This window comes from Cheilinus undulatus, linkage group 1, assembly GCF_018320785.1.
Source record: "Cheilinus undulatus linkage group 1, ASM1832078v1, whole genome shotgun sequence".
In the NCBI taxonomy this organism is placed as follows: domain Eukaryota; kingdom Metazoa; phylum Chordata; class Actinopteri; order Labriformes; family Labridae; genus Cheilinus; species Cheilinus undulatus.
Genome location: NC_054865.1, coordinates 20,337,841 through 20,353,213, shown reverse-complemented (window position 1 = coordinate 20,353,213; position 15,373 = coordinate 20,337,841). Strand labels below are relative to the sequence as shown.

Sequence of the window (15,373 nt, the reverse complement as noted above, 5' to 3'; positions counted from 1 at the left end):
CCAAAGAAGAAAACTTAAGAAAATGTTAACAGACCATGGGCGGATCGTAATGGGCGTGGCAAAATGAAAACAAGGAAGTCCTGATGCTGGCTCATGATGATGCGTTCACCGTCTGTGGATACACAGTAGACCCTCTCCATATATTCTTATAGTATCATTTAATGTATTTTTATGCAATAATTTCTTTATTTTGTGACTCCACTACATGTCATTGTATATGTGTTAAATAATGTAAGCTTCAACACTGAAAGGCACAAATAGCATTTAAACTGTATAGATAATGTCATTATAATTCCAAATATCACTTTAAATATTTTGTGGATTTTTAATGTTTTTTTTTTCTTACTTAAAAATCCCTTCAAGCAAAACTGTTACCTGCCTGTCCTTGGAGCTTGAAACAGAATTTGGATATACTTTCCTTTGATCGCTTGCCGAGCATCATTGACATTTACTTTTTCCTACAGCACACGAACACAACTGTTTTGCTGCAACAATGGCCGCTAGCTGTCAGACATGGAGACCGGACCGTGGACGAGGCTTCAAAACCTACGGGATTGTTACTGTTCTGTTGATGGACCTTGTTTTACAGTGTGTTCACGGTATGATTGATGTGGCAGTTATTGGTTTACGTGGTTAGCTTATATCTGGGCTTGGACGATCGGTGGTTTTCGGTCTAACCGTAGCTGCCTTCTAGAGTTAGCATTGACTACGAGCTACAGAGCTAACAGTAGTGCACCTACCTAGCTAGGTAGAAAGTAATTCATAGGGAAACGCTGATTAAACTCTGTGAGTTGATACAGCAGACGTTTTGTCGCTTGGAATACATTTTATTCATATGAGAATCTGCCAGCCTATCCCTAGCATCATACATAGGTTGTCAGTTGCAAACTGATATCTACTGTTTGTGATTTGCCGGTGTTTTGGTTTATCAAGTGACCGTGTTGATTGGAGACTGTGCGTCTGAAACTGGAGGTGTTCTCTCGAATCCCTATCTTGTTCCAAAAAGACATATTTCGTGGGTATATTTTGACGGTAAATTAAAAAAGAGAGAAGTTTTTTTAGTCACTTTTTGTCCTCAAAAACTCCTAAAATTTTGACATCCACCGCCGCATTCTTATGAAAGCTGACATGAATCAACACGGTCACTCGTGAAACCAAGACACAAAGACGGTCAGAGCTTTCTCCGATAAATTATCTAAAAGTCTGCTGCTAGTTGTGCAAACAGACCATCAGTTATTGATGTGTCTGCCTGTTAAATAGAAAAAGCCTGTGTTAATTTCATTACTAAGTTGTACCACATCAGCAATATTGCGTGCATAATATGTATTGTACCCAAAGTACTATCAGAGGGGAGCATGACTTGGCTGTAATTTCTATTGTTTGGTTGCTTGTCAGGCTATCTGAGCTCCCCTCATATTGGTCAGGATCCCCACTACACGAGAGATGCCCAGCATGGACCTGTCATCACTAGCCCAGTGGTCCCTGCAGCAGCTTCAGGTAAGATATCAGACAGTAAACATCATTTATCACACTGTCTTTGGTCTGATACTGGGGTTTGTTTTACAAATATAGATTGTTTTTGTTGTGTATAACTACAACAGCAGTGTGTGACTTTGGCCTTTGGTTCATGACATGTTGACAGATAACAGATTTAACTATGTGTAGTCAGTTCCAGACAGAGGGATTGTTTAGGAAAACGTTTGCGATTAAAAATCTATTTTAAGAGTGTCCTGGCCAGCGAAGGCAGCAACACAATTACTAAAGCACATAGCATGCAGTTCATTAAAAGAAAAAAATCAGTGGTGTTTATCTGTCTATATTTATGTTATCTGGTATTATTATGTCAATCTTTTAAACTTATTCGTCACAACAGCTCGCTACCCTTTGACCTTCAGGACCCACTACAGTGGTACGGCTGATTCTTCGTCTTCCACCTGTCTCTGTGCTTCTCAGCTTCTTTTCCACAACAGATCTTCCTTAGGGTGCACTCACACTAGGCCATCCGTACTGTGCCTGGGCCCGTTTCAGCCTAAAGTCTGGTATGTTTGGCCAGTGTGAGTGCAATCGTTCCGTGCTTCGGCGCGGCATGCTTCGCGGCCCCGGCACGGAAGGACGAGGTGGGCCTAGGCACGGCACAGATGCAAATGAAGGAGCACAAGCGGAGCACAGAGAGCACAGCAGCTGCATGCTAGAGACAGCAGGCTTTTTTCTAGAAAGATAGAGAGAACTATTTTGTCTCATTGAATTTCAACAAGTTACAAGGACTTTATCAGAGCTGAAGAATTTAACTTCACACAGCTTTACTACAACCTTGTTCTAATGGATCCCAGTCCTGTCCACATTTCTGACCAGTTTCGAGCGAAGTCAGGCTTTAACCACTGTGAGAGGATTTTTGGTTTGTGAAATAAAGCTTCTTCCCTTAATTGAGTCACAAACAGCAGCTCACCGGGTAACAAACACCTTTCATCCTCCATGCGTAAAGGAGAGTGCTAATTACGCTGACAAGTGTGTGCCAGGGTTAATCACATGGCTGATTTAACCTCTCTTATTATAAAATTATAATCGCAAACTATCATCCACTGAATTAACTTACCTCTAATTCTATTTCATGTCACCAAGAAGTGAAATTGGGATCTTGATCGCTGACATTTGGACGGAACATCGTTTATTAATCTTGAGGCACATTCACCTCCAGCTCTTATCAGATGGTTAAAATTGCTCTCATCACCGTTGAAAACATCTTTTATCTGAACATTTAATCCTGCTCTGGACACAGGCTGTCCTGTGACATGAGAGCTTGTTTGGTGTACCACTGAAAGGCATCAAAACACAGAGAAAAGGCTCAGTTCATGGCATGTAAAAGAATTCCACGGGGATTCAGATAGTATATTGACATGCAGAAGAGCGGCTGTAGGGGCTCATACGAGTTAAAAAGTCCGGGTTTCATTCATCAGAAGTGCCTGGAACTCTGATCAGGCTCCAGATTATATGCTGTGAGCGATAATTCTCTGCTATGAACCTCTTTCTCTCTCTCTCTCGCTCTCTCTCTCTCCTCACCGTGCTCTTTATAGTTAACCTAGCTACTGATCCTAGGTCAGCTAAAATAACTCCGGTGTCAGATCAGATGATAAATCTGTTGCTCTTTTACAGCCTAAAAACAACACTTATATATACTCAACATCAACACGTATAAATTCATCAACGGAGGATGCTTTGTGTGATGACGTCAGCGTGTGATGTATCCGTGCTCAGGCCTGGATGCGTTGAGCAGTGTGAGTGCGGGCCAAAAGGGGGACAGGGGAGGGGGTCAAATGGGTGTCAGCATGGTTAGAATATGGCGCAGTACGGATGGCCTAGTGTGAGTGCGCCCTTAGTCTCGTCTTTATTGCTGTCATTTAAACCATAGCTTTATCAGTATAACAGAACACATCCTAATATACAAAGAAAGAAAGAGGTTACAATAATTCTCAATAAGCAAAGGAAACCATGCTGTTTTAAATGACACACCTTCAATTAAATCCTTTGTGATAACACATACTTTAGGTGACACTGTCACAAAGGAAAAAAAAACTTGTCTAGCCATAACTTGATGAGATCACCCACAATCATAAACATACTTGGTAGATTATCTACAGCCATATTTGTCTGCCTCCCAGTCATGTAATATCCCCTTAAAAACATCCAGTGAGACCACCTCATGTAGTTTCTAAGTCTAAAATCTGTTCTAGTAAAAGGGCAGCAAACTTAAATGCCTTCTCCCCACTTAAGTTCTGATACATGGAGAGGGATTTGCAATATACAGATTTAGATTATAAACTGCAAATCTGCAATGCTACACTGAAAGCTGTTATTTCAGCCCTGCAATACAGTGCAGCATTTATTTTCATGATTTAATTTTTATTTGATTTACCACTAGTTAGGGCAGGACTGGAACATTTCAAACTGTATTTCTTTGTTTAAACCACAAGGTTTCTGCTAAGAAAAGAACACTTTCATTCTCTTCAGCAACAAAACTGTAATTTACCTTGGCTGGCTCGTGAGGCCACTTAACAGAGCAATCCAAACTGGCAGTAATCAGGGGCTCCCTCATGATCATTTTGTTTAGGATGGATTGTTAGTCATTTACCCCCCGACAGCATTATTTTCCCAAACTGGCATGATTTAGTCATACAGTGAACATGTGCCCATTGTTTACAAACTTCTGATTATTATAGCTAGGAATAGAAACTCCTTTAAATGTGTTTTGTGTTTTTCAGTGTCGCCTGCAGATGAGGAGAGCTACACTTCCAAGTGTCCCAGTGGGGGTTTGTGTAGTCGTCTGCCCGCTGATTGCATTCAGTGCAATTACCACCACAACTGTACCTACAGGAAACCTGCTACCTTCACCTGTAAAACAAAAAAAGGAGTTCACTGTTTAGTGAGTATCAGCTCATCTTGTGATGTCTCTTTCTTTTATTATCTGAAGATTAGTGGTTGGCAGATTTGATCATTGATGTTTATACCCTGTTTAGCTCATGGATGATGTGCTTATAGCTTTTTGCCTATTACTCATCGTGACTCTGTGACAGCTTAGTAGCTTAGTTCTGCCATCATTTTGCCTCTGTACTTAGACACTTCATACACAATGGTGTAATATAGATGACCTAATGTGGGTTTGCAATATATTACAGTGCTGTGGAAGTGAGACTCTCGTGTTGTAAACACACAACAGGAGCTTAACCCAGGCATACACATACACCCACTCTGGTCCTCCTGCCAGCTACAACACAACACAGTGCTTTGAGTGGAAAATAGATAAGTGCTGATACTCCCCGTAATCACCTGTTGTCAGTGTGTCACACAATCACAGAACTAATTTGGGCAATATGTGACAAAAATCATATTGCTGTGATTTTTTTTTTAGCTGAATGAGAATGCACAATATCTGTCTGGATGTTTTCATCTACAGAGAAATAGCGATAACATAGTCACTTCTAAGTCAAATCCATATGGATCAAATACCAAATATCTCACTGGCAGTTTTATTGTATAACATGAACATGGAAAATTACTTTAAAATGAACTGTGGGGAATGTTACATAATACTAAATAATACAGCTGCTTTCAAATGAGGACAAAAAATATTTCCTAACCTTGCAAAGCAGATGGATTTGCCCATTTCCGTGTTTCTGACTGGCGAATCCATCTTGCAAAGCTCCCACCTGAACCATTTGGGCCCGGTTAGAAAGTGACAGGACCAATCAGCGTCGGAAGACATTAGCGTGGGTGCTGCTAAAGCCTCAGTTTTATCAGAACTTGATGACATTTCTTTGTTAAAAGAAGAACAGAGAACATCACTGACTTGTTTTCTTTTCAAAAACGACAGCCATTTACTGACATGTCTACAGCCGTTATTGTTGGCGTTATGCAGTTCTCTATGGAGTTTATTCGTTGGTAGGAGCGCACCTCGGTTTGGGGCTACGTTGTCACATGTTTTGTTGCTCTGATTGGTAAAGATGTGACAGACAGAAAGTTCATCCAGTCACCCTTCGAGTTATTTTTCAAAGGCTCTGCCCTCTCCCAAGTGCTGTCTATGAGTAGTTTTCCATGCTAGGTTGGATGCACTTTAGTGTCAAAAGTATTCGCTCACCTGCCTTGACTAGCATATGAACTTCAGTGACATCCCATTCTTAATCCATAGGGTTTAATATGTCATTGGTCCACCCTTTGCAGTTATAACAGCTTCAGCTCTTCTGGGAAGGCTTTCCACAAGGTGTAGGAGTGTGTTTATGGGAATTTTTGACCATTCTTTTGACCAAGAAGGCCTGGCTCTCAGTCTCCGCTCTAATTCATCCCAAAGGTTTTCTTGTTGGGTTGAGGTCAGGACTTTGTGCAGGCCAGTCAAGTTCATCCACACCAAACTCTCTCATCCATGTCTTTATGGACCTTGCTTTGTGCACTGGTGCACAGTCATGTTGGAACAGGAAGGGGCCATCCTCAAACTGTTCCCACAAAGTTGGGAGCATGGAATTGTCCAAAATCTCTTGGTCTGCTGAAGCATTCAGAGTTCCTTTCACTGGAACTAAGGGGCCAAGCCCAGCTCCTGAAAAACAACCCCACACCATAATCCCCCTCCACCAAACTTTACACTTGGCACAGTGCAGTCAGACAAGTACCGTTCTCCTGGCAACTGCCAAACCCAGACTCATCCATCAGATTGCCAGATGGAGAAGTGCGATTTGTCACTCCAGAGAACGCGTCTCCTGTTCAAGAGTCCAGTGGCGGCTTGCTTTACACCACTGCATCTGACACTTTGCATTGCACTTGGTGATGTATGGCTGGGATGCAGCTGCTCGGCCATGGAAACCCATTTCATGAAGCTCTCTGCACACTGTTCTTGAGCTAATCTGAAGGCTGCATGAAGTTTGGAGGTCTGGGGCGATTGACTCTGCAGAAAGTTGGTGACCTCTTTGCACTATGCGCCTCAGCATCCGCTGACCCTGCTCCATCATTTTACGTGGCCCACCACTTTGTGGCAGAGTTTCTGTCATTCCCAATCGCTTTCACTTTGTTATAATACCACTGACAGTTGACTGTGGAATATTTAGGAGCCAGGAAATTTCATGACTAGACTTGTTGCCTACAAGGTGGCATCCTATCACAGTACCACGCGGGAATTCACTGAGCTCCTGAGAGCGACCCCTTCTTTCACAAATATTTGTCGAAAAGGTCTGCATGCCTAGGTGCTTGATTTTATACAACTGTGGCCATGGATGTGATTGAAACACCTGATTTCAATTATTTGGATGGGAGAGTGAATACTTTTGGCAATATAGTGTATTTTCCTATTAGACTTGAGATTTGAAATACATTATTTTGAGGTCAATAAGCATATTACTATTAGTGGTTCATACACCTAGTATTTCTGACTTTCTCTCCCTGATTTGCTATTCTATCCACTGTCCTGTTGAAATTTCATATGTGATGACTTTAGTTGTTTTGCCCTGTCGGCACGAAGTGTAGAGAATGAATAGCTACTTCAGTCACACGACACCCTGAGTGAATGTTGTGTTTGTGAACTGACTCTGCCAACATACACACAGGCTTTCTCTGACAATGAACCAGTTGTTCTGCAAGCAAAAACAGTCATTGATCCTTTGACCAACAGTCTAGCCATTTTGAATGTTACTGAATATTGATTTGGGCTGAACAATTTTAGAAAGAAAACAGATATTCCAATATTTTTTCTCTCTTTGGTACTGCGATTTTTCAAATAAGATAAGATAAATAAAACCAGATAAATAAGGTAAGCTGTATTAAATTTAAATGTCTTTTTTTTCCTTCTTTGGTCTTTATGTCATACTCTGATTTCATTTCTGGCACAATGTGAGAGCAGACCCGTGAGGGACTAGGGAGGGGAGACAAGTGTGCTTCAGCACAGTGCAGGGCAGCTGGTGTGGAAATGACCTGATGTTTTTTGTTTGCAGGATGAGTCAGGGCAGCAGCAAACCAACTTCTCTCTCACCATCAGCTGTCAGTTTTGCTGGCAGCTGGATGAGTCCCAGTACCGCTGCTCTAACTCTACAAACTGTATGACAGTGTCCTGCCCACGGAAGCGCTACAACGCCACCTGTGACGTGTTGGACCATGTACATTGTTTAGGTAAGATGAAAGCCTGCTGCAAACCTGCTTAGTTACTTTACTGTCTTTAGGATTATTGCCCCATATAGATAATTTACATGTAGACAGAAATATCTAAAGAAGATTTGTTTATTCAGTTTATGTTTTAAAAACAATTTTTCCCTATCACAACTGAAAACCTTTAAAATGTGTCATGAAGTTTGCCACGCAAGGTAAAGCAGTCTTTTGAAATTCTCTTAAAAAAAATTTTTTTGTTACATTTAGAGGGTGTGTAATGGAGCTGGGATAGACTCCAGCCCCCCTGCAATCCCAAAAAACAGGATAAGCGGTATAGAAAATGGATGGATGGGAGTGTAATGAAAAAAGTCCAGAGTGAACATATAGCCTATGTAATAAATGTATTTGTAGAATGATTAATACATTTAGTCAATTCTCTAGTCTAATATGTTTTTTTTCAAGAGTTCATTTATTTAATAAAGACCGTCACAACCCCAAATGTTCACAAAGTTATCTAGATACAACTTCAGGAGACTTAATTTTAGAGCATCTAGGACCAGAACTGTGTTAAGGTGTTAAAGAATTTCTTTGATTTTGTGTTTTTTGATTTCCTTTGGTTATATATATCACAATCCAGAATCCTACTTAAAAAAACAGAACCATGTGAGCAATATTCACCAAAATCTTCCAAAAATGTTTCTTCCAAAAATGTTTCTTTAGATAATCCAAAGAAAAGTCAAGTAGATTCATGAAGCTGTACTTAACCTGAAGGAAGACACACCTGTGTTCCTTCATTGATAAAAGCTGGATCAAATAGGGAAGTATAGAGATGTCAAGAATGAGCTTTTTTAAGGACCAAAAAAGCCTTTGTACATGAGCCAGTGCCCAAGGATTGCAAAAATGGAAGTTTACAGGAAATGTAATATTACACGGGTAACCAAGTAGGGAAAATTTTTCTCTACATTTGATCGTTTGTAAGCGGGTTGCAGCACACATTACAGCCAATGAGAATGACTAGAATAACCCAACTATCTGGTGGCCTCTAACTAAACCTAATAACAGGACAAATTAATTATTACAACATTAGAAGAAATGCCCATTTCAGGTAGATGATACTTCGCTAATTAACAGGTGTTGTCATGCCAAACTTCACAAGTCTTGACAAGTCCCAATAGCAAAGTTTGGGGAATTAGGCAAATCAAAAGAAGCCTAAGGCATAAACTGATGGGGTATATACACCGCGTTCCACATTATTATGCAAACAATGTTTTTCTCTGATTTTCTAAATATCAATGCAAATGACAGTCATAATATTTTTCAAGTCATCAACAGTTAGAGTATAATTCAAATGTTTTTGAACAAACTTCATAATGATAACTATTTTTTTTTTTAAAATAAAAACCTCAAAATGCACTTTTCCACATGTTCCACATTATTAAGCAGGCCACAGGTTTCAGCAATATGGGAAAGAAAAAGGATCTCTCTGCTGCTGAAAAGTGTCAAATAGTGTAATGCCTTGGACAAGGAATAAAAACATTCAATAATTCAGGAAAAATTAAGCATGATCATCGTACTGTGAAGAAATTTGTGTCTGATTCAGAGCACAGATGGGTTTGTGCAGATAAAAGCATAAGGAGGAAGGTTTCTGACAGACAAATACATCAGATTAAGAGAGCAGATGCTAAAATGCCATTACAAAGCAGCAAACAAGTATTTGAAGCTGCTGGTGCCTCTGGAGTCCCACCAACCTCAAGGTGTAGGATCCTCCAGAGGCTTGCAGTCGTGTATAAACCTACTATTCAGCCACCCCTATCCAATGCTCACAAGCAGAAATGGTTGCAGTGGGCCCAGAAATACATGAAGACTCATTTTCAAACAGTCTTGTTGACTGATGAGTGCCGTGCAACCCTGGATGGTCCAGATGGAGGAGTAGTGGATGGTCGGTGGATGGCCACCATGTCCTAATGAGGCCGGGACGTCAACAAGGAGGGGGCGGAGTCATGTTTGGCCCGGAATCATGAGGAGAGAGCTGATAGGCCCCTTTAGGGTCCCTGAAGGTGTGAAAATGACCTCGGCAAAGTATATAGAGTCTCTGGCTGACCACTTTCTTCCATGGTACAAAAAAAGAATCGTGCCTTCTGTAGCAAAATTTTCTTCAAGCATGACAATGCTCCATCTCATGCTGCAAAGAATACCTCTGTGTCATTGGCTGCTATGGGCATAAAAGGAGAGAAACGCATGGTGTGGCCCCCATCCTCCCCTGACCTCAACCCTACTGAGAACCTTTGGAGCATCCTCAAGCTAAAGATCTATGAGGGTGGGAGGCAGTTCACATCAAAACAGCAGCTCTGGGAGGATATTCTGACATCCTGCAAAAAAATTCTAGCAGAAACTCTCCAAAAACTCACAAGTTCAATGGATGCAAGAATAGTGAAGGTGATATCAAAGAAGGGCTCCTATGTTAACATGGAACTTGTCCTAAGATATTTTTGATTGAAATAGCTTTGATTTCAGTAAATATGACCTCCCAATGCTGCAATTTCTACAAATTACCATTTTCAGTTCTTTACAACCTATAAAATTTTTTAAAAAGCTATTGTGCTTAATAATGTGGAACAGTGCATTTTGAGGTTTTTATTTTTAAAAAAATAATTTTTGTCATTATGAAGTTTGCTCAAAAACATTTGAATTATGCTCTAATGGCTGATGACTTGAAAAATATTCTGATTGTCATTTGCATTAATATTTAGGAAAATCAGAGAAAAATATCATTTGCATAATAATGTGGAACGCGGTGTAGATAACAAGCATTGTAAATAGTCATATAGATCATTGGGTCCCAACCTTTTTACCATTGAGCCCCCTTCACATATCTGAGAAGAACTGTGGCCCCTCACAACCCACACAAAAAAAGTGACGTATTGTTGTTAAAAACACACATTGATCGGAATTGTTTTCGTCATTTAAAGCCAAACAAAATGGCCCAAAACACAAGTATTAATACCAAAAGACTTTTGTATGAACGATTAATTGTTTTATCATGATTTTAGATAGTTTGAATGACTCTAATTTTAACAACTTCAGAGCAGACAGACCCTCGGCCCCCCTGAAATCTCTGGTGCCCCCCCAGGGGGTCCTGGACCCCCAGTTCGTAGCCAAGGCTATAGATTACCAGCAAAACTAATTCAGCTACATCAAACTAGAGATTAAATTTGACCCCTTACCAATTTAAAGAAAATGAAGTACAAACCTAAAGAAATGTGTATTTCAGTCCATAACACTTTGCCCTTAGTCTTCACATCAAATGACATTTTAATGTAATAATTAATATGTCAAGTTATTAGGTTTAGTAAGAGGCCACCAGTGGTGGTGTGCCCTAGTTATTCTCATTAGTTGTAATGTGTACTGCGCATAGCTAACACACAATCAAATAAAGGGAAACATTTTAATGTTAGAGTTTATTTTAATGTTAATGTTAATGTTTAGTTAAAAAAAAAAAAAGTTGTGAAAATATTCTCATCTAGTTATAAAAACACTCATCCTTTTACCGACATGATGTCGAAACAGCAGCAGTTGTCAGATCAGGATAATGATGCTGTTTGTCTTTATTAAAAGTGATGGACACATAATTCTTAGGATGCTTTTCTGAGTGAAACACCTCCCTCTAGTTACGCAAATGAATAATAAAATCAAGTTGACATCTCCAACATTTTTCATATTGTAAATATCAGAAATAAAAAATACAATTACTTCTTTATTTAATAAGTTCCAAAAACAAGACAAGGAACCTTTTTTTTTTTCATTTTTTCATTCCGTTTAAAACAGATGAATGAAAAACAAGCTGACAATGTTTTCTTTCCACAGCATTGATTCCCACTTACTAAATTTTATGGTTTATGTCTTCAGTTACTGTGCAATAAATCTTTCTCTGGTCTGTACTACATATTTAGTTTTTTTTCTTTCTGTGTTTTTATCATCATGAAAATTGGGTTGTATAAGAATTCAGGAGGGTGATTCATCATCAGTAATTTCCAGTGGTTACCTTTGTGGTGGGGCAGTGAGATTTAACAACACATAAAACCACAGAAATGCTTTCCTTGCTCAGTCTTTTAAGCTATCTTCTGAAAACAATATTTATTCTATGGACAAATTTAGCTGTTATAATCTTAAATTTCTCCTGAATTGGTGTGTAAAGCACCACACATCCTACTAACATGCTGATGGAAGAGAAGAGAGTCTTTATTACTGGGCTAAAGTTTCTATTTGAAAAGTTAAAAAATATACTTTATCATACCTAAATTTTACAGCATTATTTGTCAAAGTATTCTACTGTGAACAAACGTTTGTAGGCATTTATAGCCTATCAAAGCAGGATTTTCACTTCCTGTTTCACATTTATCTGCTTGCAGCATCTTAAAACAATAGCTACAGGTGATTTGACAAACTGCAACACAGGAAATGCCATCAGCTGGCTTGATTCAAAATTTGATGGCTCAATTCAGACTGCTGCATCTGTCTCCCCTAATGTTCTAAAACAGACTTCTTGTGTCACATATCTTTGGTCTGATATGGGCCTAAGAGTCCCCTGATGTCCTCAAAAATTTAGTTTGAGCTAAGAACAAAAAGGAAACTTAAGTGAATGCCAGAATCCTCTTCGAAGGTACATGAAAGGATTAAAAAAAAAAGTTCTCCCAAAAACAATTGGTGAAAAATTGGCCTGTTAATATATTTGTCAACAATGTGAGGTGTGATGATTTTTTTAAAATGTTTTATACATACCTTGTGGGTACCTGGTAGGTAAATTGTTGTCTTTCATGCACATTCGTTTTGAAGATGTTCAGCGTTCTACATCTGCTAAATGTCTGCTTTTGTTGTAGGCAAAAGGCGTTTTCAGAAACGTTTATTTTGTAACTGGACAGGTGGATACAAATGGTCAACAGCTCTAGCGCTCAGGTAAATCTAACATTAGCACCAGTAAAACTGTTAAATGTGTTCTTGAATCAGCTTGTAAAACATTTTAACTTCAAAATGTTTTCTTGTCTCTCTCTGTAGCATCACCCTTGGAGGGTTTGGGGCAGATCGCTTTTATCTGGGCCAGTGGAGAGAAGGTCTGGGCAAACTGTTCAGCTTTGGAGGTCTGGGCATTTGGACCCTTATAGATGTTCTCTTAATCGGGGTTGGCTATGTGGGACCTGCTGACGGCTCGCTCTATATCTGAAGTAAAATTAGGATACACAAGTGGATGGTTTGAGCCCTCCTCTGCTTCTCACCACCTCACAAAACTAAAGATCTGAGATGCTGTGTCCTTAGCACGTCTGCCTGCCCAAGCTTGCTGTGCAACACATCCTCATCCCATCTGCTAACATGCAGGAAGTGTTTCCCTCATTTCACCAACACTGACTCTACCCACACAATCAGCAGATCAATCCTAATCAGTCTGTGCCCGTTTCCTGCGGATGGAGCTGTGCAGGGGGACGAGAAACCAGTAATTACCTCCTTCTTGTCAGTTTGACAAAAGTGCAGGTTGGACTGTGTCATGCTGATGTATAGATAGGTTTGGTTTCCTGGGGAGCGGCGTTTTCACAGATATCCTGTCACCCAGAGGCTTCGTGATGCTCCTCCCTTATTGCAAAGTAAATGCATCAGTGGGGGGTACCCAATAGTAACCATGACAACAGAGCTTTTAATGGTGATAATATACACAATAGACCTGCTGAAAGGTTATCAATGTCCTGGGGAAAAGCATGAATATGCAGAAGGGAATGTGTTCAGCTGTTATTGACAGCTGATGTGTTCCTGTTCATAAATTCTGAAGTTAATATAAATGTTGAATTTTTTAAAATCCTAAATGAGTCAACAGTGATGTCCTCAACTGTTAGTTTTTGCCTTATAAAGGTTAGATGATTTATGTTGCTTTCCAAAAGCTTAAAAATGTAAGAAAAATGCAAGTTCAGTTATGAAGTCCATATTTTGTGTTGATAAACACACGAGTTTCCTTATTTTATTTACATTAGCCCTGTTAGATAAAAAGGAGAAAAGAAGGGTAAATGTTTATTTCTGTCATTAGGTTCTGCAGTAAGGTTTCTAATTAGAGTTAATGAAGCAATCGCAATTAATTGAGGTTCATATTCAGTGCATTACATTTTTTGAATTGCAGTTATTGCATTGTTTGTCTCTTTCAGCACACTTTGGTTAAGTGCAACACCTCCCCACAGCCACAGTGATGTTTAAGTCCACCACTGCTCCTTAAAGTCTCATTTCACTAAGAAAACTCAAAGACAGATCAGTGGACAAGTCAGAAGTCATCTGCACCTTGTGATATCCAGAACTTACCTTTTTACCATTCCTTTATTTTCTTTAAGATCCATAACAAGTTCATTTTTCTGTGGCTGAGTTCCTGTCATGATCTTCACTGTACCTGAAGTTTCTTATTTTCCTTAAATATAAAAGTAGTTCTGTATCCAAACAGGAAGTCATTACCCTTCATTTAAAGTCCCTGTAACGTGAAATCATAACTTTGTGTCTTAACTCACTAAATATGTTGGAAAATGGTTCCTGTAAACATGTGGAAATACCGAGATCTACATTTAACTAAATTTTTTATTTAGACCCCAAGAAAGTTGTTCACCTCTTTTCTGGCTTGGTTTTATTCGAGTAGGGCAAAAATAGGAGCACATGACATCTTGATCAGGAATTAACATGCCCCCCTAACGCTACAATATGAAATCACAAAGCAGTTCATCTCAGTACAGTCTGTTAAGTTATGTCACAGCCTTAATTGAAAGTTAACAGCCAGTTACATCCTGTGTTTTTGTTCATTGAGAGGTAAATTTTTCAAATCTATCAGCTACAGTGGCCTACGGGTCATTAAAAGTATCATAACAGAGAGATTTGTGCCAGAAAACAGTAAATCTAGTCCCCAATTTCTGTTTCTCTGTCCTGGCACAGAGCCAGGCAGCTGAACTGTAATCAGAGGTTTTTTTATTTGAGAGGATCACATTGCTCCTGAGTGGGCGTGGCTTCAGCTCACTCAACTGACATGCCCACATCATTCTGGAGCACTTTTCATGATTTTGAAACTTGATTTTATAAACGCAGAGATGTTTTTCATGATTGAAATTTGGCCTTGTGGTTCATAGCACAGTGGCCTGTCATACAACAAAGTTAAAATACCCTTTTTTATCACTTTGCAGGGACTTTAAGACAGTACAAAATTAAACAATAACCCATTAGGATAATAGACTTTTAAAATGCAACAGAAGAGAGATTAATCACAATTAACCACAGGAATTCTGTGATTAATTGCTATTAAAAATTGTCAGTCTTTGACAGCCCTATTTCTGATTTTAAAAATACATAGGTAATGCTTTAACAGTGACTGTTTGAATATGTTAAACCTTGAAACACTTCAAATACATGTAGTCTGCTGATGCTTGTCGTTACTGGTGTTGAAAAAATGAAAACTATTCTTTGCATTGCTGGTATTTTCCCTCATTCATTATTACTGTTCACATTGTAAAAATCATCTGTATATTCACACTGTAAGATATTTGCTTGAGACTGTGGCACAAATGGGCTCATCTCTTACTAAATGTAAATATTTTTTTTTCAGTGTCAGGTCATTTATTTTTTGGAACACTGTAAATGGCATTTTTTAATTTAAATTACATTTAAGTTTGTAAATAAAAATGTGAAACGCATGCATTTCTCTTATGTCTTTGGGGTGCTTCTTCTGTTTTTCGGCAGCTCTGACATT

The 15,373-nt window shown here is 39.2% G+C and overlaps 1 protein-coding gene across 1 annotated transcript; it reads left to right on the top strand.

The window, feature by feature from the left end:
- Window positions 1-493: 493 nt before the first annotated feature.
- tm2d3 (TM2 domain containing 3) lies at window positions 494-14,521 on the top strand. The gene is made up of 6 exons (XM_041791451.1): window positions 494-599; window positions 1,396-1,497; window positions 4,257-4,417; window positions 7,467-7,641; window positions 12,495-12,570; window positions 12,670-14,521. Exons 1-6 carry the CDS (start codon window positions 494-496, stop codon window positions 12,833-12,835), a joined length of 786 nt encoding a protein of 261 aa, XP_041647385.1. The 3' UTR covers window positions 12,836-14,521.
- Window positions 14,522-15,373: the final 852 nt, after the last annotated feature.

Coding starts and splice junctions, on each gene's coding strand:
- tm2d3 (XM_041791451.1), top strand. CDS start 494: ATGGCCGCTAGCTGTCAGACATGGAGACCGGACCGTGGACGAGGCTTC. Junction 600..1,395: donor TGTTTTACAGTGTGTTCACG/GTATGATTGATG, acceptor GTTGCTTGTCAG/GCTATCTGAGCTCCCCTCAT. Junction 12,571..12,669: donor TCAACAGCTCTAGCGCTCAG/GTAAATCTAACA, acceptor CTCTCTCTGTAG/CATCACCCTTGGAGGGTTTG.